This window comes from Python bivittatus, unplaced genomic scaffold, assembly GCF_059951505.1.
Source record: "Python bivittatus isolate LINGU-HERP-01145 unplaced genomic scaffold, Pbiv_v1 ctg000590_np1212, whole genome shotgun sequence".
Lineage (NCBI taxonomy): Eukaryota > Metazoa > Chordata > Lepidosauria > Squamata > Pythonidae > Python > Python bivittatus.
Window position 1 is genome coordinate 6,192,452 of NW_028277086.1, and position 17,427 is coordinate 6,209,878.

Sequence of the window (17,427 nt, forward strand, 5' to 3'; positions counted from 1 at the left end):
AGAACAAAAACTGCATCTGTTGGAAAATATAGACTAACCAGCAGAACACAATCAGCCTGATCCACATCCCCTACTTGTTTCCTGGAGTCATTTGGTTAGCAAGGAAATTGCTGTCACAATTAACAACTGGTGCCAAAAGATGGTCTTCCTTTCATGGGCCTTATGTCTAGGAATTTGAGCTCCGGATCTGGCTGCTTCTCAAGATATGATCGTATCTTTAAGCACTTCCTTTACATATTGGGCGTGTTAACACATTTAAGTTCCAAATTCAGAGAAGGATATTTTGCAAGTTCTCTTCTTTCTTTCTCAGAACATTTGCAGCTTGGTCCACCTCAATTCTCCTTTCCGAGAATAACTGGATCAAATGCCAGGCAACTGGATTCATTGAAAAAATTCTCATCCTTAGATTCTGAAAGAGATCAGATTGTCCCCTCTGGAGATTCTTCCTATCATCAGCAGGTATGTCAGCCATAAAGGTAGAGCTTCTATTGTGTTAATCGTTATTTGCAAAGTACTCCTTTTTGAGTTTAGGATAGGACTTGGGTACCATTAGGTTGGGATCAGCTTCGTTTGGATTTCTTTTATCTGAGTATTTAATGGTGAGGAAAACAAAGAGGAGTCACTCAGGATCTGGGCACTTAAACCAGAGAAAATCCTTGAAGCATCTAAGAATTGATGAGGCCAGTAAGGGCCACTGATTTATTTACTATAAGTAATTGGTTCAACCCCTTGGCTGATTCATGAACGGAAACAGTTCTAGTCGCAGAGCCAGATGCTGTGAGCATGTCAGTGTCCTGCCTACTACAGGAATCTCTGTTGCCAGAACAGCTAACACAGCAAGTAAAATATAACAATGCAACCTTTTCTCTGGCAGCTGAGAACGTTTAGTCAAATTAATTATTGCAGATACTGTTTCTTTGATAACTCCAAACTCACACATCATCTGTGAAAAACATGACTCCCTACTATGCTTATGAAGATATTCCTCAAAAGGCTCTTATCAGACCAAAGAATTTCTCTCGACCCTCAGGTTGAGACAACCTCTAAAACTTCACAATATATCATACAATCAGCTCTAAGTATGGTTTCCAGTTGTAATAACGTCATGAAAATTCATAAATGGGGTTCCTGTCAAAAATAGAATTCTCTTTGCATTTGTTGCTACATATCCAAATTTCCCAGGTGGACCTGGGATAGTAGAACAACTGCCAAGTGATTGAAGTGCCAGTAGGCTCTTGCTGACCTTTAACACTTGCATAATTCCATCAATGCTGATTAAGATGAGGAATCATATAGCCACCTTTCAGATCTCCCTTTACTGAGTTTTGGTTGTAAAGGAGAGGTGACTCCCTATCCCCTTCTTTGTGAAATGCCTCAGGGCACAGGGGTCTCCTTCGTTCAACTGAAAATCTACCTGAAAGCTCTGGATGAGGTCAGAATATTGGTTTGAAGTTTGGTATCATGAGTATGCTGATGTTATCCAATTATATCTTTCAACCCCAGGCTGTCAAAGTCCCACTGCAGTGTGCAGAGAGTAAGGAAGATGATCTTGATGGAGATATGCAGGAAGTGTTACTTAGGCAAAAGGGGCTGAAGCATTTTTTAAGTCTTCTGGTGGCATGCAGATCTAATCAGCTGCATGTTTGATCCTCTCCTCTTCTCTCCCTCCTTCAGAGTCCTTTATTTGGAGTGAAATAACAGGTGAGCCTGTTTTACAAGTCTCTTTTGCTTGTTTGTTTGTTTCATTTTGCAAAGTGTCCTTTTGTACTTTTGGGAAGAAGAGCTCATTGTGCCTCATGAAATGAAATGGTGAAGGTGAAAAAAGCCAAGGAGAAGATTCCCAGGCCCTCCTCCATAGAACAATTAATCTTGATGGTGAAACCTCAAGATGATACTATCCTTGTTGCTGAGTTTCTTGGAACTAAAGTCACAATGCTTCCTGTTTCTTTATGCTTATAATATAATTTTTATTAAAAGAAAATTTTACATCAGATGAAAAAACTATGGAAACATAAAAGAGTAGAAAAAGAATTATGAAATATGAAAGACTAAAAGACAAAGTGAAAGATTAGAAAAGAAAGAGAGAAAAAGAAAGATATCTAAAGAAGTGACTTCCGACCTTCTTTGCAGCAGTTGCAAACATAATTCCCATTTCCACCCTACCAGATTTCATATCATGGTTCCCTTCCTCCCATGAACAAACCTTTTTAATCAAGGAATCCCCAAATCCCCAATTCATTTTTATCCATTTTCAGCAAAAGGTCCATAAAGGGTTTCCAGTCTTTTATAAAAGTAATTGTTGTTTCCTCCTTGATCAAAGAAGTCAATTTAGCCATTTTGGCAAGTTCTCCTATCTTTACAACCTATTCCTCCATGATGGGTATTTCTGTATTTTTCCATCTTCATGTGTATAACAGCCTCACTGGAGTTACTATATATAACAACAATCATCCATGAGCCTTTTCTAGTTGACTATCTATAAGTCGCAGTAAGAAAAATGGTGGTTTCATCTGAATATTAATTTTCAAAACTCTCTGCATCACCATTTGTATTTGTGTCCAACAGTTTTTTGTTTTTTTCACAAGTACACCATGCATGATAAAATGTTGCTTCCTGTTTTTCACATTTCAAACGGTAATTAGAAGTGTCTTTATACATCTTAGACAACTTCTCTGGGGTTATATACCCATGGTATATCATTTTGTAAAAGTTTGGTTTTAAACTGTAAGAGCCCCTTTGAGTTCTGTTGTTGCCTGCAAATGCCATCTTGTCTTGTAACAGCTTTTATTTACTTTTTGTGTGTGTGTGTGCTAGTTATGTTCTATTTCATTTTCTCAGTTATACTCTGAGAAGGTAGTGCCCTAATCAAATAAATTAAAGTAAATTAAGTCACCTTTGCCCAGTGGGACCATTGTTGATCATTCAAGACAGATACCCGCTAAACACCAGGGAGTGTTTAGATAAATGACTAACCCACCATCTTGTCTTCCATGTCTTAACATAATTGTTCTGAAACAATGCATGATTCATAGTAGTCCTAGTGATACCAAGTATTTCACATTTTTCTTAATCTTAAACCAGGTTTATTCTGTCAATTCTTTTTGTTCTTCCATCCTCATGTTTTTGGTTAACATCTTTGTTTTCTCTTTATTAATTGTAAACCCAGCTAACCCACCCAAATCCTTTATTTTTTCCATTACTATTTCTATTCCTTCCAAAGTATTTTCCAAAATTATCATCCAATCATTGGCAAACGCCCGTAATTTATATGTTTCCCTTTTAATCCTCACTCCAACAATGCTTTCATCTTGTCTTTTGTCTCTATTCACTACTTCCAGAGCTAAGATGGATAAATATGGTGACAGGGGGCACCCTTGTCTTGTCCCTTTCTGTATCTCACAAGGTTTTATTAATTCTCCATTTACAATTATCTGTGCCTTTTGTGAAGTATAAATCGATTTTACCTATTTAATAAATTCTCACCAAAGTCCATATCTTCTAAACTTTTAAACAAGAAAGTTCAGTTCTGATTGTCAAAGGCTTTTTCTGTGTCTAAAAGATCAATGCAGTTTGTTTTTCATCATGTTGTTCTAAATATTCCAAAATGTCCAGTAGACTTCTCATATTAACTTTCAACTGTCTTTTGGGAAGAAACCACATAGATCTTCATAAATAAAGTCCTGTAAAATCATTTTCATCCTTTCAGCTAAAATTGTGGTAAATAACTTATAATCATTATTCGGTAATGATATTGGGTGGTAATTTTTTGCTAAAGTGAAATCTTGACCTTCTTTATTTAATGTTATATTGGCTTCTATCCAACTGTCCAGTATCTTTCCACTCTGTAAATTAGAGTTCATCATTTTTGCAAAGGTTGTAGTAATTTATCCTCAAAAGGTTTATAAAAAGAGGCTGGTAAGCCATCTGGTCCAGGTGCTTTCCCTATTTTAGCCTTTTTTAAAGCTTCACAAATTTCCCATATTTTTATTTATTTATTTATTTATTTTATGTTTATTTAATTTATTTGTTATTATTTGTTAGTTCTTTCTCTTTATCATAATGATCAGTATGTTTTGTTTCCTTAAATATTCAGTAACTTTTGCCAGGGAGATTTTTTCTCCTTCATACATTTTAGAATAATACTGATGATTTTTTTTATATGTATATATATATATTTACACTGTCTGTTACTATAGTTTTTCGATCTGGAAATTAATTTCTCCTTGAGGAATATCAAGGATATCAACACAAGTTAACCATTTCTTTCCTATAAAATGCTTCTTGTGGAGATGATCATAGGTGTATTCTTGGATACAGTCTAGGTTTATATCTGTTCCAAATTCTCAAAATGGCACGTCTAATAAAGTGATTTTTTAAAATCCACATTAACCTTAACTTTGTGTCCTTCCAAATCGAATAATTTGTTATTTCTCAGCAACACCCATTCTCTCAACCAAACCAAATAATAAGTGGCCAATTACAATCTGAAATCAGCCAAGGCTAAATCTCCTCTTTCTTTAGCATCTTGCAACACCTTATATTTAACTCGTGGTTTTTTGCCTTGCCAGATAAGTCTAGTTATATTCTTCTGCCATTGCTTAAATGGTAAGTCAGTAGTCACAATTTGTATTGTCTGCAATAAAAAGAGTATCCTAGGTAAGACATTCATTTTTATCACAGAAATTCTTCCCAACAATGATAGTTGTAATTTCTCCCATCTTAACATATCTTTCTTAATTTCATTCCATGTCTTAACATAATTATTCTGGGACAACATACTGTTCATATTTGTCAGATTAATACCCTAATATTTTACCTTATTTTCAATCCTAAAACCTGTTTTATTCATCAATTCTAGTTGGCCTTGTATCTTTGAATTTTTTTTTAGCATATTTGTCTTTTGTTTATTATTCTGAAATCCAGCAAGCGCACCAAATTCCTTTAATTTTCTCATTAGTATTTCTATCCCTTTCAGAGGATCTTCTAGCACCAACACCAGATTATCTGCAAAGGCTCTCAATTTATTTATCTCTTTCTTGAGTTTAACTCCCATTATCCCCTCATCTTCTCTTATATTTCTCTTTAAAACTTCCAAGACCAAAATAGACAAAAGTGGGGAGAGTGGACATCCTTTTCTTGTACCTTTTTGTATCTCACATGGTTTTGTTAACTCTTCATTGACAATAATTTGTGCTTTCTGTGACACATAAATCAGTTAACATTTTTTTTAAAAAAAGAGCAGAGATACTGCTGTGGTGGTGAACAGCAGCCAGCTGGGATTTCTGTCTGGCTAACTCTCTGGATAAAGGAGAGACTGAGAGATCACCCACCTGGACCCTGGACAGCTGCTCCTGATGAGGAGACCATGAGAATCGAAGCCTTGCAATCTCCTCATGAGTAGAGGGGGTGCGACAAGGAAGAGACTGCAGGCTTGCACCCACAGCACAGCCTTTTTAAGGACATTAGGTTCGCTCAAACCCTTACTTTCTTAAACACTTCCATATATAAGCAATTTACAGTTAAAGAGAGGTCTTTGGAACAGTGGGAAAAGAAAACCACCACTTGGTGAGTCAGCCTTCCTTCCAAACTACAGAGGAAAAAGAGGAAAATAATATTTTTAAAGGCTTTAAATTCACAGCAAATAGCTTAACAAGACTTTGATTTAAGAAAATTATAAAAGGATAAAGGGGAATGTATAAATGTGACAGGCTAATATTTTGGCAAAAGTGCTTCTGATGTTGTTTGGAACTAATTAGACAAACAGACCAGACGTTCATGGGGATGTTGATTGTTTGACATGAAAGGGAAAAGACAGCTGGTGGACTTTGCAAGATAAGGAGGCAACTGTGATAAGAGACAGAAAGACCATGGGGTTTTAAAAGAACAAAGAGGTAGTTATGCCCGGAGCATAGTCTACTTTTTCCTTTGGCTTTCCCAGAGCTCTCTTCACCTCCGAGTGTCAGCCCCATGAAGTAGGCCAGACCAAGAAACAGACTCCATGGAAGTCTAAAATGGCTTTTTTAAAGACGGACCTTTTTAGCAGAAACTTACCAGACTGATTGTCATTTACCTCCCCTCCCTCTTATACTCAAGTGAATCAAGGAAGAGTCTGCTGCTTAGAGCTTAAAGAATGCTTCATCCATAATGGTTCTTGGATATTTCCCTGTGGGAAAATGTGGGAAGGGTGCAATTTTCATAGCATAGATTAATGTCACTTCCACATAAGCTATGATCTTGGAAAGCAAAGAATGGTTACACCTGTTTAGAGTATGAATGGGAGACCAATGTTGACATAAAATTCCTCAACAACTTTCTTCCTAGGAACAGTTTTGATAATCAGAAGAACAGTTAAATTTTATTTCTGTTGATATTTATATTTCCCCTTAAATTGCAGTGTCCTGGATTGTCCTCCTAAACCACTGATCTCAACATCTCCTAAACAAGGAAACAGTTTTTGCACAATGGCACAACATTTTATTTTTTCAAAAGGTAGGAACAGCATGTAAACTATATGATATATTATTTTCCATTCCTTTTCTTTATGAGTAGTACCCTCTGTTGCTACTACTCATAAAGAAGACCTTAATTGTTCAAAGATGCGTAATTAGATCATTCCAGAGTTCAAACTCTAGCAGCAGGTCATGCGTTCCCTTTGTTTTTTTCCCTGATGGTGGGGTGGGGGACGATGGGAGAAATGGCATTTTGAAAACATTCAGTGGGTGCATTCACAAAATGTCTGCTGAGGGAATTACTCATGCAAAAAACAGCCCTCCTGGAGATTGTAAAAATGCCAACGCTCTGATACCTGCCGCTTCCTCTGGGCAACGTGGTCCCAGAATGGTCCTTGGTGGGACAGAAGGGATGAAGGCAACCTCCATGTCCTTTAAGAGAACTTTCACCAAAGTTATGTTATTGGAAACCCAAATGCATTTCTGAAAATTAAGAAAAAGTAATAGTGGGAAGTATCATTTCCATTTCAAAATGGTTAGTTTTAAATTAATTACCAGGTCCTAAAATTCTGGGCAGACAGCTTAGAGAGCACCATCAGGGCTGATTATTGGCTAACTAGGGTCTGGGGCAAACAGAGGAAAACCTTATTGGGAGTTCTTTTATTTTTATATACAGAGACCCATGGACAGAAACACACAAATCTAAGTATGAAAGAAGTTTCCCAACACGTTTGCATTTTTGCTGCCTGGTTTTATTGACTGTCATCATGACGTTACCTTAACTGCTTCCTTAGGTGATGCATCGATCTCTGAAGAATATTCCCACCGCAATGATACTTTGCCTCCCAACTCTAGGGAGTAAGTATGCTATGGTTCAAAATATTTTCCTTAGAGGAAGGAAGGCAGCCGTTCTACTGTTTCATAATGTTCCAGAAGCAAAAATTCCTCCCCTGCTCTGCACACAGATGCTGCTGGAATGGGAACCCCTTGTTGAGGTTGGAGGTTACCTAACTCAGTTTGCTTTTAACCCACTTTGGGTGAATGTCCTGAGATACCAGGTTCCCAAGAGAGCCAATGAGGATTTCTGGATTCAGTGCGGGTGCAGGCAAGGGACAGAGTTTCCCTGAGAGTAGATCATTTCCACTTGAGAATTACCAGGCAACCTCCTTTGGCAGATATTGATCTTCTGAAGGAAAGGTGGAATAGGACTTGCACGAATAAATAAGGATTGAATTGGAATACTTATTTGTGGATAAGGATTCCAATTGTTGGAATTGTTGGCATTGTTATAATTGTATTGGACTTGGTTTTGTCTATTGTTTAAGCGTAGCCTTAGTGTTTCTCTGTGTGTGTGTGTTTGTGTGTACTATGGCTTTGCAACAATTAAGATCTGATTTGCAAACATTCTTTCGGAGCATGAGAAACTGCCTACATTTTACCTGTGTACAACCTGGCAAAATAGGTACAACTTTCACCTGCTGCCCAGTCTCACTAAAAGGCAGATTTGTTGTCAAGGGTTGCTGAGGGTGCATCATCTGCCCTTCAGTGTGCTCCAAAGGACTTTTTTGTAATCAAATCCAAAGTGTTGCACTGCTATAGGGTCTTCAAGTGTGTTATAAAAAGAGTTAGGAAGAGAAGATGGGAGGACATGGAAGAGACACTGAACATAAAGTGGAAGAGATGGGTTTCGTAGGAGTCCGTTAGAATCCCTGCCCAAGACAAGGGACAAAACACGCATTACAATATAACATTTAAACCCAAGACATCCTTGCTCCTGTTGTTTTACAAGTCACACGGAGAACAGAGTAGTTCCTCTATTCAGACATTTTCTGGAACATGTGGCAGATCAAAGGAGGTACTCCTTCTCCCCACATGATCTGGAACCTGAATAAAGCCAATCTCTAGATCACATTAAGAGGGGTACCTGAGTTCAGGCCACAATAGCAGCTCTTGCAGATTTTCTCCTAAAAGCACGGATGTTAGAGAAAGGGGGAGACAGAGTCACATCATTATTCCTGTTCTCTTTCCTTTTTCTGTCTCATGGTAAACAGCAAAGTTATACACTGATATCTAGAAATCAAAAGGGAAGCATGTGATCCGTCTAATTCTGTAATAACAATTTTCTCTGATTTGCTCACTTTCTGTTAACAGGAGTATTCCATTGGCTGTAGCATTTGTTGAAGCATCTAACAGGATTCTTGAAATTGGAGACATTCATCAGAATTTTTCTGAAATACTCGATCCATCTCCATATGATCACCTGTTTGATGATTTAATACGAAATCTGATCAATGGCTTCATTGCTACTATTTGTATTTTGGGCCTGCTAGGAAATGGGAGGACAATTTATCTTCTGACTTATTCCGTTAAGAGGAATTCTTTCACCACTTACATCCTGAGTCTCTCCATCGCTGATTTTGGGGTCCTCGTATCCCTCATTATTGCGGCTATATTTGTTGCTGTTTTAACTCTGCGTAAAGAAACTTACTTACTCTATACCTTTTTCTTCCTATTTTTTGAGCTGTTTTTCTTCACCTATTCTGCTAGTCAGTTTCTGCTGACAGCCATCAGCCTGGACAGGTGTGTGGCTGTCCTCTTCCCACTCTGGCATCGCTGCCATCGCCCGCCCTATTTGTCCACCCTAGTTTGTGGCATCATATGGACCCTCTCCTTCCTGCTCGCTGCAGTGCACTTCATTCTCCACCAGACCAGGCGCTCTGGACGTTCACCTTTAGTTTACCAGCTGATTGTGAATGGTTTACTTTGTACGCCTCTCATGGTTGTGTCCACTGTGACCCTTTGGATCCATGTGGGCTCGAAAGCACAACGCAAGCAAAGGAAGCTGCTGACCGCCATCTTGTTGGCTCTCCTTTTCTTCCTCTTTTTTTCTTTCCCAATGAATGTTGTTTATGTCATAGAATATTTGGATCCCCCTCATTACATTCTCATGACAATTGGCATAGGATGTGCTGCTCTCAACAGCAGCATCAACCCCCTCCTCTATTTCTTAGTCGGGAGGAAACAGACCGGAAAGGATCAGCCCAGAGCATCTTTGAGGGTTGCTCTGCAAAGAGTCTTCAGGGATGAGCAGGACAGCCCAGAAAATGAGAAAACCATGGAGGAAGCCCAGTTGTGAAGAGTCACTAGCATTTATATTCTTTTTTTTTTTAGCCATAATGAATATATGGTTCAAAATTGATGTAAGTTCCCAAACAAAATTGCAAAACTCAAAACAATGAAAGCTGAAAACATTCCTCTATATGTAGCTTCCATAAGTGAAGAAGAGAGATTTATATCAAACATTTTTACTTTATATACTGTAATTCCATTCTATTTCACAATAGCAGTAACAATTAATTATTACTGTATGAAACTTTAAATATGTCTGATTTTTATGATGATAAATATTTGTCTTCATTCCATTTTTTCAACCCTTTGTTGAAAATAGATGTAATCCAATCAAAATAATCAAAATTTGGACTTTTGTTTTCTAAATTAAAATGTCCATACTTTTAATATCAAATCAGAAACCTATTTGCAAATTGGAGAGGTTCTGAGCTTTGCTGTACATATTTCTCTGTTTAATCAAGCTTATTAGATCCTATGTTCAGTTATAGATGAAGGGTAAGTAACGCCTCCTTCAAAACAGCCTTCGCAGCCCCAGCCCATTGATTTCTTTATCAGCTGATGGAAAGAGACAAATAAGGATCAAACTGGTCTTACAGGGGGCTGTCTAGGATGGGCTAGGCTGTCAAGAAGAACAGAAAAATATGAAGGAAACCCATTTGTAAAGGCTCCTTAAGCAGATAAAATACAGTAGCTAGCATTACATTGGTAATGTTTCAACTCATAATTTTATTTAGTACAAGAATATACGGCTACAGAAAAAATGCACATTGATTTAAATAATGAAAGGAAATAGGAAGAACAAAGAGAAGAGCAATGCAAGAGTCAGTTGTTTGAGATGGGCGGCCATAAAAATCGAATCAAGAAATAAAGAAATAAAGCTTGCTGTATACCTAGTTTTCTTAAGTATAATGTGAAATTCATAATCTTGAAAATTTCAGACAATGTATCATTCCATTTTATTTCATAATAAAGAGATATCATAAATAATGATTATTTGTTGCCTTTCCTTTTTGGATTATACTTTAAAATATGTATCTTCTAAGTGAGCCTTTTTTATTGCAACGTTTTTACAAGTCTTGGTTCAAACCAGTCTTTATTGACATTTCAAGTCCTATTTCTGGTGGCACCAGCTTCACCTTGTAAAGTGCTGGAATGGTGGGACCTTAGCAGACCATCCTTCACATCCATCAAATTCATCTTGGTTGGTGTTATGCATGGCTGATTTTGAAAGCATCCAGAACATAAGCCTTGTTTTAGACAACTGCATGTGGGATCAGGTTGTTTCAGGCCAGAATCTCCAACTTTTGGACCCAGTTGGTGCTCTTGTTATAAAAGCCTTCCCCATTCACAACACGGCAGCCACAAGGGGTGTGATCAATTACCAAATGCCCATTAGTCGTGAGATAAATCTGTGAGATTGGCCCTGGTCTTTTGTCCATCAGAGCTTGCCAAGCATGCAAAGGGAAGGTTCAGAGAGGATGTTGCTACAACCAAAACTCCCTCATTGCAGCTAGCAATGCCCAGTGGAAGGACACAAAGCTCTGTATATGCACACCAAAATCTAGACAACTAGGGCAAGCTTTCCAAAGAGCTATGCCAAGCGTCCCAAGAGGCCTTTTCTGTGTCTTGCCTTTCCACAGTGGGGACGTTGTTTGCGCCAAACTCTGTGCCAAGGTGCCTGTGACATGCCTTTGATGGACCTACTTTCTAGCTTAGAGCGGTGTTTCTCAACCTTGGCAACTTTAAGATGGCTGGACTTTAATTCCCAGAATTCCCCAGACTGCATGCTGGCTGGGGAATTCTGGGAGTTGAAGTCCACTTGTATGAAAGTAGCCAAGGTTGAGAAACACTACCTTAGAGACTCATTACAACCCAGGATGACCCAACCCATTCTTGTTTTGGGACCACTGGACCCTTGTTTACATAACCTAAAGGGCAATTTTGATTTAGGTGACATTCTGAGAAAATCTAAATGTTTTTGCTGGATCTGAGGCTGTTTTGAAAGTAAAAAATGATGCTGGAGTTTGTTTTTGCAGGATGCTTTTAATAAAAGGGTAAAGGGTAGAGGGGGGCATGAGGCCTAGCAGCACCAGGACAAGGAAGTGTGAACAGGCACCACATTGCATGACATGACATGACAGCAAGAAATGGAAATCCAGAAGATCAGTGGCTATTCGCCTTGATGGCAGTGGGACTTCTTCTGAAGGCCATCTGCTGGGGGAGAAATGGGCTTCCTTGTGCAGTTGGTTGGCCACTCTGAGAACAGATTGCTGGAGTAGACGAGCCAGGGGAGAAATCCAGGAGGGCACTGCCTATGCTCTTATGTCCTTATTACTGAAGGAGCGCAATGGACCACTGGGCTTTTGAGGCTGAATCTCCACCGTTGAAGTCAAACACCACAGACGCTTTGCTGACATTGCCTCTCACCTAAAATCCCTTTGCATGTACTATTCTAAGCCTAGGCAATCTGCTTTGGTTGATTTTCCATTTAAAAGGAACTTATTGGTGAGAATTTTCCTCAGCTCTTCCTGCTTGGGTCTGAGCATGTGTGACCAAGATAGAATTGAGGACAGTGGAGGAGGTAGAATATGATCTCTCTGCCCATGAATTCGGAGCAATGGAAGGGTAATTTCAAAGGAGTGGAAGATCACTCTTGGCAGGCAGAGAGTAAAAAGCATGACTGAGATCAGGGAAAAGGAAAACAATCCAGCATTATATTAATCTTTGGGAAAGGTAGTTTCAGAAAGCTGTGCATCTTGGTGGCCATAGGCAAACACGTGACTTCTTCAGACATAGTTATTTGTTATTCGTTTATGTGCTAAATTTCTATCTTTCCGTTCTGTTTATTCAACACTCAGGTGGCTAACAACACATAAAAAGAGAAAGTATAAACCGCAAGAATAAATGGCTGCAATTTAAATTAAGGCGAAATTACAATCAATATTATTAAAATTGAAATCCATTGCGCAAAGTATTTAAACACACATGGGAAATTAATCAGTGGGTTAACATTGCTGTTCAGACAGGCACATAATTAGCCATATGTACGTAAATTGAAATATTTCTGATTGAAAGTAACGTAGATGAGATAAATGGTGGAAAAGAAAAGATGAGGGAGAAAAACAGCCCAAGCAAGATATCTGTGAGAAGTTTCCCTCGCCTCTGCCTCTGTGATTTAAGGTAGCCTTTGATGAAGAGGGCCAGACTGGAGACCACCATGAGTGGGAAGCAAATGGTGGTATACATGAAATTGTGGTAGAGAGGGTGGAATTTTCGTAAGATTTTAACTAAAATCAGAGTGTAATGAATTGCACAGGCAAGGAAAAAGACTATTCTTGTAATGGCACAGAGCATGGTGGAGAAGTATTGGGGCTGATGGCACTGATACCAAATTGGGAAGAAGTTAGACAAACACCAGTCAATGCTGATGATTATCAGAAGAAATTGACCACTACAGTAAGTGCATGCTAAACATTCTGTTATTTCTATGTGGGAATGTCCAGTTGTTATGTACAGAATTGCATGCAGAAACAGGGTTATGAGGGTCCCACTGTCAGCCACACATAAACAAGAGAACATTTCATGACATTCTGGTTGGTTTATATTTGGTCAGAGCCGAACCTCACAGGAGAAGAAAATGTCCATTGGAATCACTAACGGATTCTTTGTTTTTATACGTGATAACAGCAGCAAGACTTTTGCGTGCACAAAGGTGGAAGATTTGCCATTCCCTACAGTGGACGAAGGGATGGTGCGATTGATGGAGTTGGCTGAGATGGTGAAATTGGCAGCTTTGAGGAGAGAAGAGACATTGATTGATTTTAATGCTGATTGGAAACCCCTTTTGGACTTTTGTGTGAAACAGAAAAAAATGAAATCATGACATATGGATTTGTTGATTAGAAATAATAGTAGCAATAGAAAAAAATTAAAGTTACGTTATAAACTTGGAGTAAGACCTTAAAACAAATTTATACTTACAACTGTTGGAAAAGAAAGTTGGAAGTCATTTTTATTTTCTACTTCTTTTTTGTTTTGCACTTTTGATATTTTTTTTTTCATTCTTTACCTTTTTCTCTTTTCTACTTTCTATCTTAATTATTAGTTCTTGTTAGTTTTTACCTTTTTATCTTGAAATCTAATAAAGTTATTTGAAAAAAAAAGAATCACTACCTGGTTAACTTCTTCCCTACTAAATATTTGTAGTATTGTGGAATCTCACATGGTTGGTGATAATTTAACAAGGGGTTTAACTGGCTATTGAATTTGAGTTTCAGAAATTTCTGTATTTTTTTTTTTTTAATCAGTGTAAACATTAGCTGGAGCTGGCATCCTCATGAAGAACAGAGCAAATCTTCCCAGCAAAGGAAGAACATTCTTCCAACTTGAAGGGGGATTCTATTCCCTGAGATGGGGTGGGGCACTGGGGAGTGGGAGGTGCATGTTTAGCATGTCCTCTCGTTATTTACAAGCCGCTTCCACTCACTGCTGTGGAACGAAAGAGGTCTAAAAACTCCTTGGCAGGGTTGGGCGGTTGGCTTCTCAAGGTACAGAGAAGGGTCAGATGGAAGCTTTGTGGCCCAGTCACAACAAGGGATGAATGAAATTATTGCTTTTTATGCTAGTGAGAGAAATTGAGATGATGGGAAGTGGGAAAGGGAAGTATTTCCTCTTCTGCTCCAATCTGGGCTCCTTTGAATGGAAATTCAAGTAATTAGGAGAAGGAAGAGAAAAGGGAATTTTCCTGTAAGGCTGTCAAGCATTTTTGTCTGACCAAAAGGAAATGGGAAAGAATAGGCCTGGGGTAGTTGTTTTTGGAGGTTTCAAGAATTTGGGGATTCAACATTGAAACGGCTCTGTGTATCCATGGGTGAATGTAAAGGCCTCTGATCTGGACCCGAATTATAGGCAGAACATTCTTCGTGATGCCATTTAGTATATTCTTCCATCCTTGTTGTACTTGGAGTTTTATTTTGTTTTATTTATATTTATTTATTGATAGACTTATAGGTAGGTGTCAGCCCTTTGAGGCAGGGCAGGTCAGGAAACAGACAGTAGAAGAAATACTGGAACTTTGTATGGTTAAGGGGAGAAATCTTCTAGGTTTTACTTTTTAGGAAAATTTAGAAGTTAAAATGTGAAATAGACCTATCTGTTGAAGCTTAAAATATATAGTTTATAATCTCTGGCACTCTTAATGCTTTTGCTGATAAGATTGATTGTTGAATATTCTTCATAATTCGGTTATTGTGTAGGGCTGAGAAAGGGGATGAAGAGGGCTTTTTAAAGTAATCTTAGAGAAGGTTTTAAGTTACTGTTAATGCGTATACTTGTTTGGAGGGAGGGGGAAGTCACCTTTTATATTTCTTTCCTTCTTTCTTTCTTTCTTTCTTTCTTTCTTTCTTTCTTTCTTTCTTTCTTTCTTTCTTTCTTTCTCTTTTCTCTTTTTTTCTTTCTCTCTTTTTTTCTTTTTGTGTGTGGGTCTCTTGGTTTTGCATTAGTTTTTATATATATAAACTTTAATTAAAATATTATTTTAAAAAATTAGCCCAAAGTCATTTTCATCCTGTGTCTGCAAACATTAGTGATTTTTGAAATGTTTGCATGAAAACTTACAGTAAATGGAATAGATAAATCAATCAATCAATCTTTTGTGTGGCTTTCTAGTAAAGGTGAGGTTCATTAGAAGACTTAACAGATTATACATGTCAGCATATGTTGTTGAGGACATATATTGGGTTGAAAAGGGTTAGTTGGGGCCATGGAGGTAAAAAGCAGTTGGAACCCTGTGGTGCTTTTCAGGATGCAGAAGGCATCTCATATGGAGCTTTGCTTGAAGAGCACTCAGAACTACAGCTGGTCCAGAACACAGCAGCCTGAGTAGTGGTAGGCATTTTTCATTTTGCTCATGTGACAGCTCTACTTTGTGAGTTGCACTGGTTACCAGCAGGCTTCCAGGTGTAATTCAAAGCATTGGTTGTCACCCATAAAGGCTTCTAATGGCTTAAGACTTGGACACCTATGGGACCACTTTTTAAAATTTGTTTCTGCCTGGCCAGTAAGATCTGGCCCACTTGGTTCACTCCAGGTCCCATTTATCAAGAATGTCTTTTGCAGGACCTAAGTTATAGGTCTTCTCTGTGACTGTGTCTAGCCTATGGAGCTACATTCCTTCTGAAATTGGTATGGCTCCAAGCCTTCTGCACTTTTGCAAATCTTACAAGGTCTTTTTAAAGGCTCTTCCACCAGATCCTGGGAAAGGATTTGTAACAAATTTATTAAATATTTAGGTATGTGCATACCAGAAGATATACTGTAACTCAGTAACATCTAATATAAATAAAATATGGAAAGAGGTATCTCTAGATATGGATAGATGGGAGTCATTAACCCTCCACCTTTGGGGAAAGGTGAATGTTTTCAAAATGAATATGATTCCAAGATTAATTCATATTCTGAGAGGAATTCCTGTTCAAATACTGTATCTGGAAAATACTTTCAGAATTTAATATTTCAGATAATTTCAAAAAATAAACTCTTTGTTTAGAAAATATTTATAGGTTTCTTTGATTCTGAGACTATTTTTACAGAAAATGCAATTACCAGTCAATGAGGGAGGATTCGGTTTTCCAAATCTGGAGCTAGATCATGAAGCTTACCTACTGTCAAGTGTTAAATACTGGAAGCCAACAAGTGGTGTTAATTTTCTGATTTGGGCAACATTGGAATCTACTATATAGCAACTTTGGTTGGATGGACAGTATTAGGATCTAAACTGTTGTTGAGGACATATATTGGGTGGAAAAGGATTATTTGGAGCCATGGAAGCAAAAAGCAGTTGGAACCCTGTGGTGGTTTTCAGGATGCAGAAGGCATCACACATGGGGCTTTGCTTGAAGAGCACTCAGAACTACAACTGGTCCAGAACGCAGCAGTCTAATATCTCTGGAAACAATTTTGTCAATTAGAAAGCTATGGAATGGAATGTCTAAAAAAGATGTGACCCTTCCTCCCATGCCTAAATGACTTTATGGGGAAACCCAACTTTAAAAAATGGGAAAAAGATGGTGATATGGAAAAATTGGATGGAAGTGGGAATACGCACTTTGGACCAACTGATAGATGATGAAGACGAATTTTTAACATATGCCGTGTTAAGAGATAAATATCATCTATCAGATGTAACCCAATGGCAATATTTACAGCCACAACATTTGTTAACAACATTGTTTGGACCAGCAGCATTTTCAGCTTCCGAGACACCTGAGAATAACTTGTTAAATTCTTTAGAACTAAAAAAACCTATGGGTAGCTTTTATAGATATTTGTTATCAATAAATCAATTTGATATGCAGATGTTAAGGGATGAGTGGAAAAAAGAATGAGAAGTTTCTATATTGCCTTATTATCATTATTTATTATTTATTTGATTTGTCCCCGCCCATCTCCCCACAACGGGGGACTCTGGGCGGCTTACAACAAAGTAAAATCGGAAATACAATTAAAAATTATAAAAACCAAACATTATAAAAATAAAAAAGCTAAAAAATCCAAGAGGCCGATAGGGGCCACACCAGGCCGCTAAGGGGCCAGCCAACCCCATTTCTGATATCCTCCCTCCCCACCCCAGGCCAGATGGCAGAGCCAGGTCTTCAAATCCCTCAGAAAGGCCTGGAGTGAGGGGGCCTGTCTCACCTCCGGGGGCAAGATGTTCCAAAGGGCGGGGGCCACAGCAGAGAAGGCCCGCCTTCTGGACCCCGCTAGTTGAAGTTCTTTTACCACGGGGACCCGAAGCATGCCCTCTCTGTGAGATCGGGTGGGACGGGTTGAGATCATGGGGTCGAGGCGG

General features: G+C 38.4%; 1 protein-coding gene and 1 pseudogene across 1 annotated transcript; one reads left to right on the forward strand and one right to left on the reverse strand.

Annotated features, from left to right (window-relative positions):
- Positions 1-307: 307 nt before the first annotated feature.
- Positions 308-10,565, forward strand: LOC112542814 (proto-oncogene Mas-like). The gene is made up of 5 exons (XM_025176547.2): positions 308-459; positions 1,504-1,701; positions 6,395-6,489; positions 7,244-7,307; positions 8,601-10,565. The coding sequence occupies exons 3-5, from the start codon at positions 6,462-6,464 to the stop codon at positions 9,583-9,585; spliced, it is 1,077 nt and encodes a 358-aa protein (XP_025032315.2). The 5' UTR covers positions 308-459; positions 1,504-1,701; positions 6,395-6,461; the 3' UTR covers positions 9,586-10,565.
- LOC148214740 (proto-oncogene Mas-like) lies at positions 10,090-13,157 on the reverse strand (annotated as a pseudogene).
- Between the last annotated feature and the right edge of the window lie 4,270 nt (positions 13,158-17,427).

Excerpts from the sequence above, each read along its gene's own strand:
- LOC112542814 (XM_025176547.2), top strand. The coding sequence starts at position 6,462 with ATGGCACAACATTTTATTTTTTCAAAAG. Across the intron at positions 6,490-7,243 it reads ACATTTTATTTTTTCAAAAG|GTGATGCATCGATCTCTGAA; the intron begins GTAGGAACAGCA and ends CTGCTTCCTTAG. Across the intron at positions 7,308-8,600 it reads TTGCCTCCCAACTCTAGGGA|GAGTATTCCATTGGCTGTAG; the intron begins GTAAGTATGCTA and ends TTCTGTTAACAG.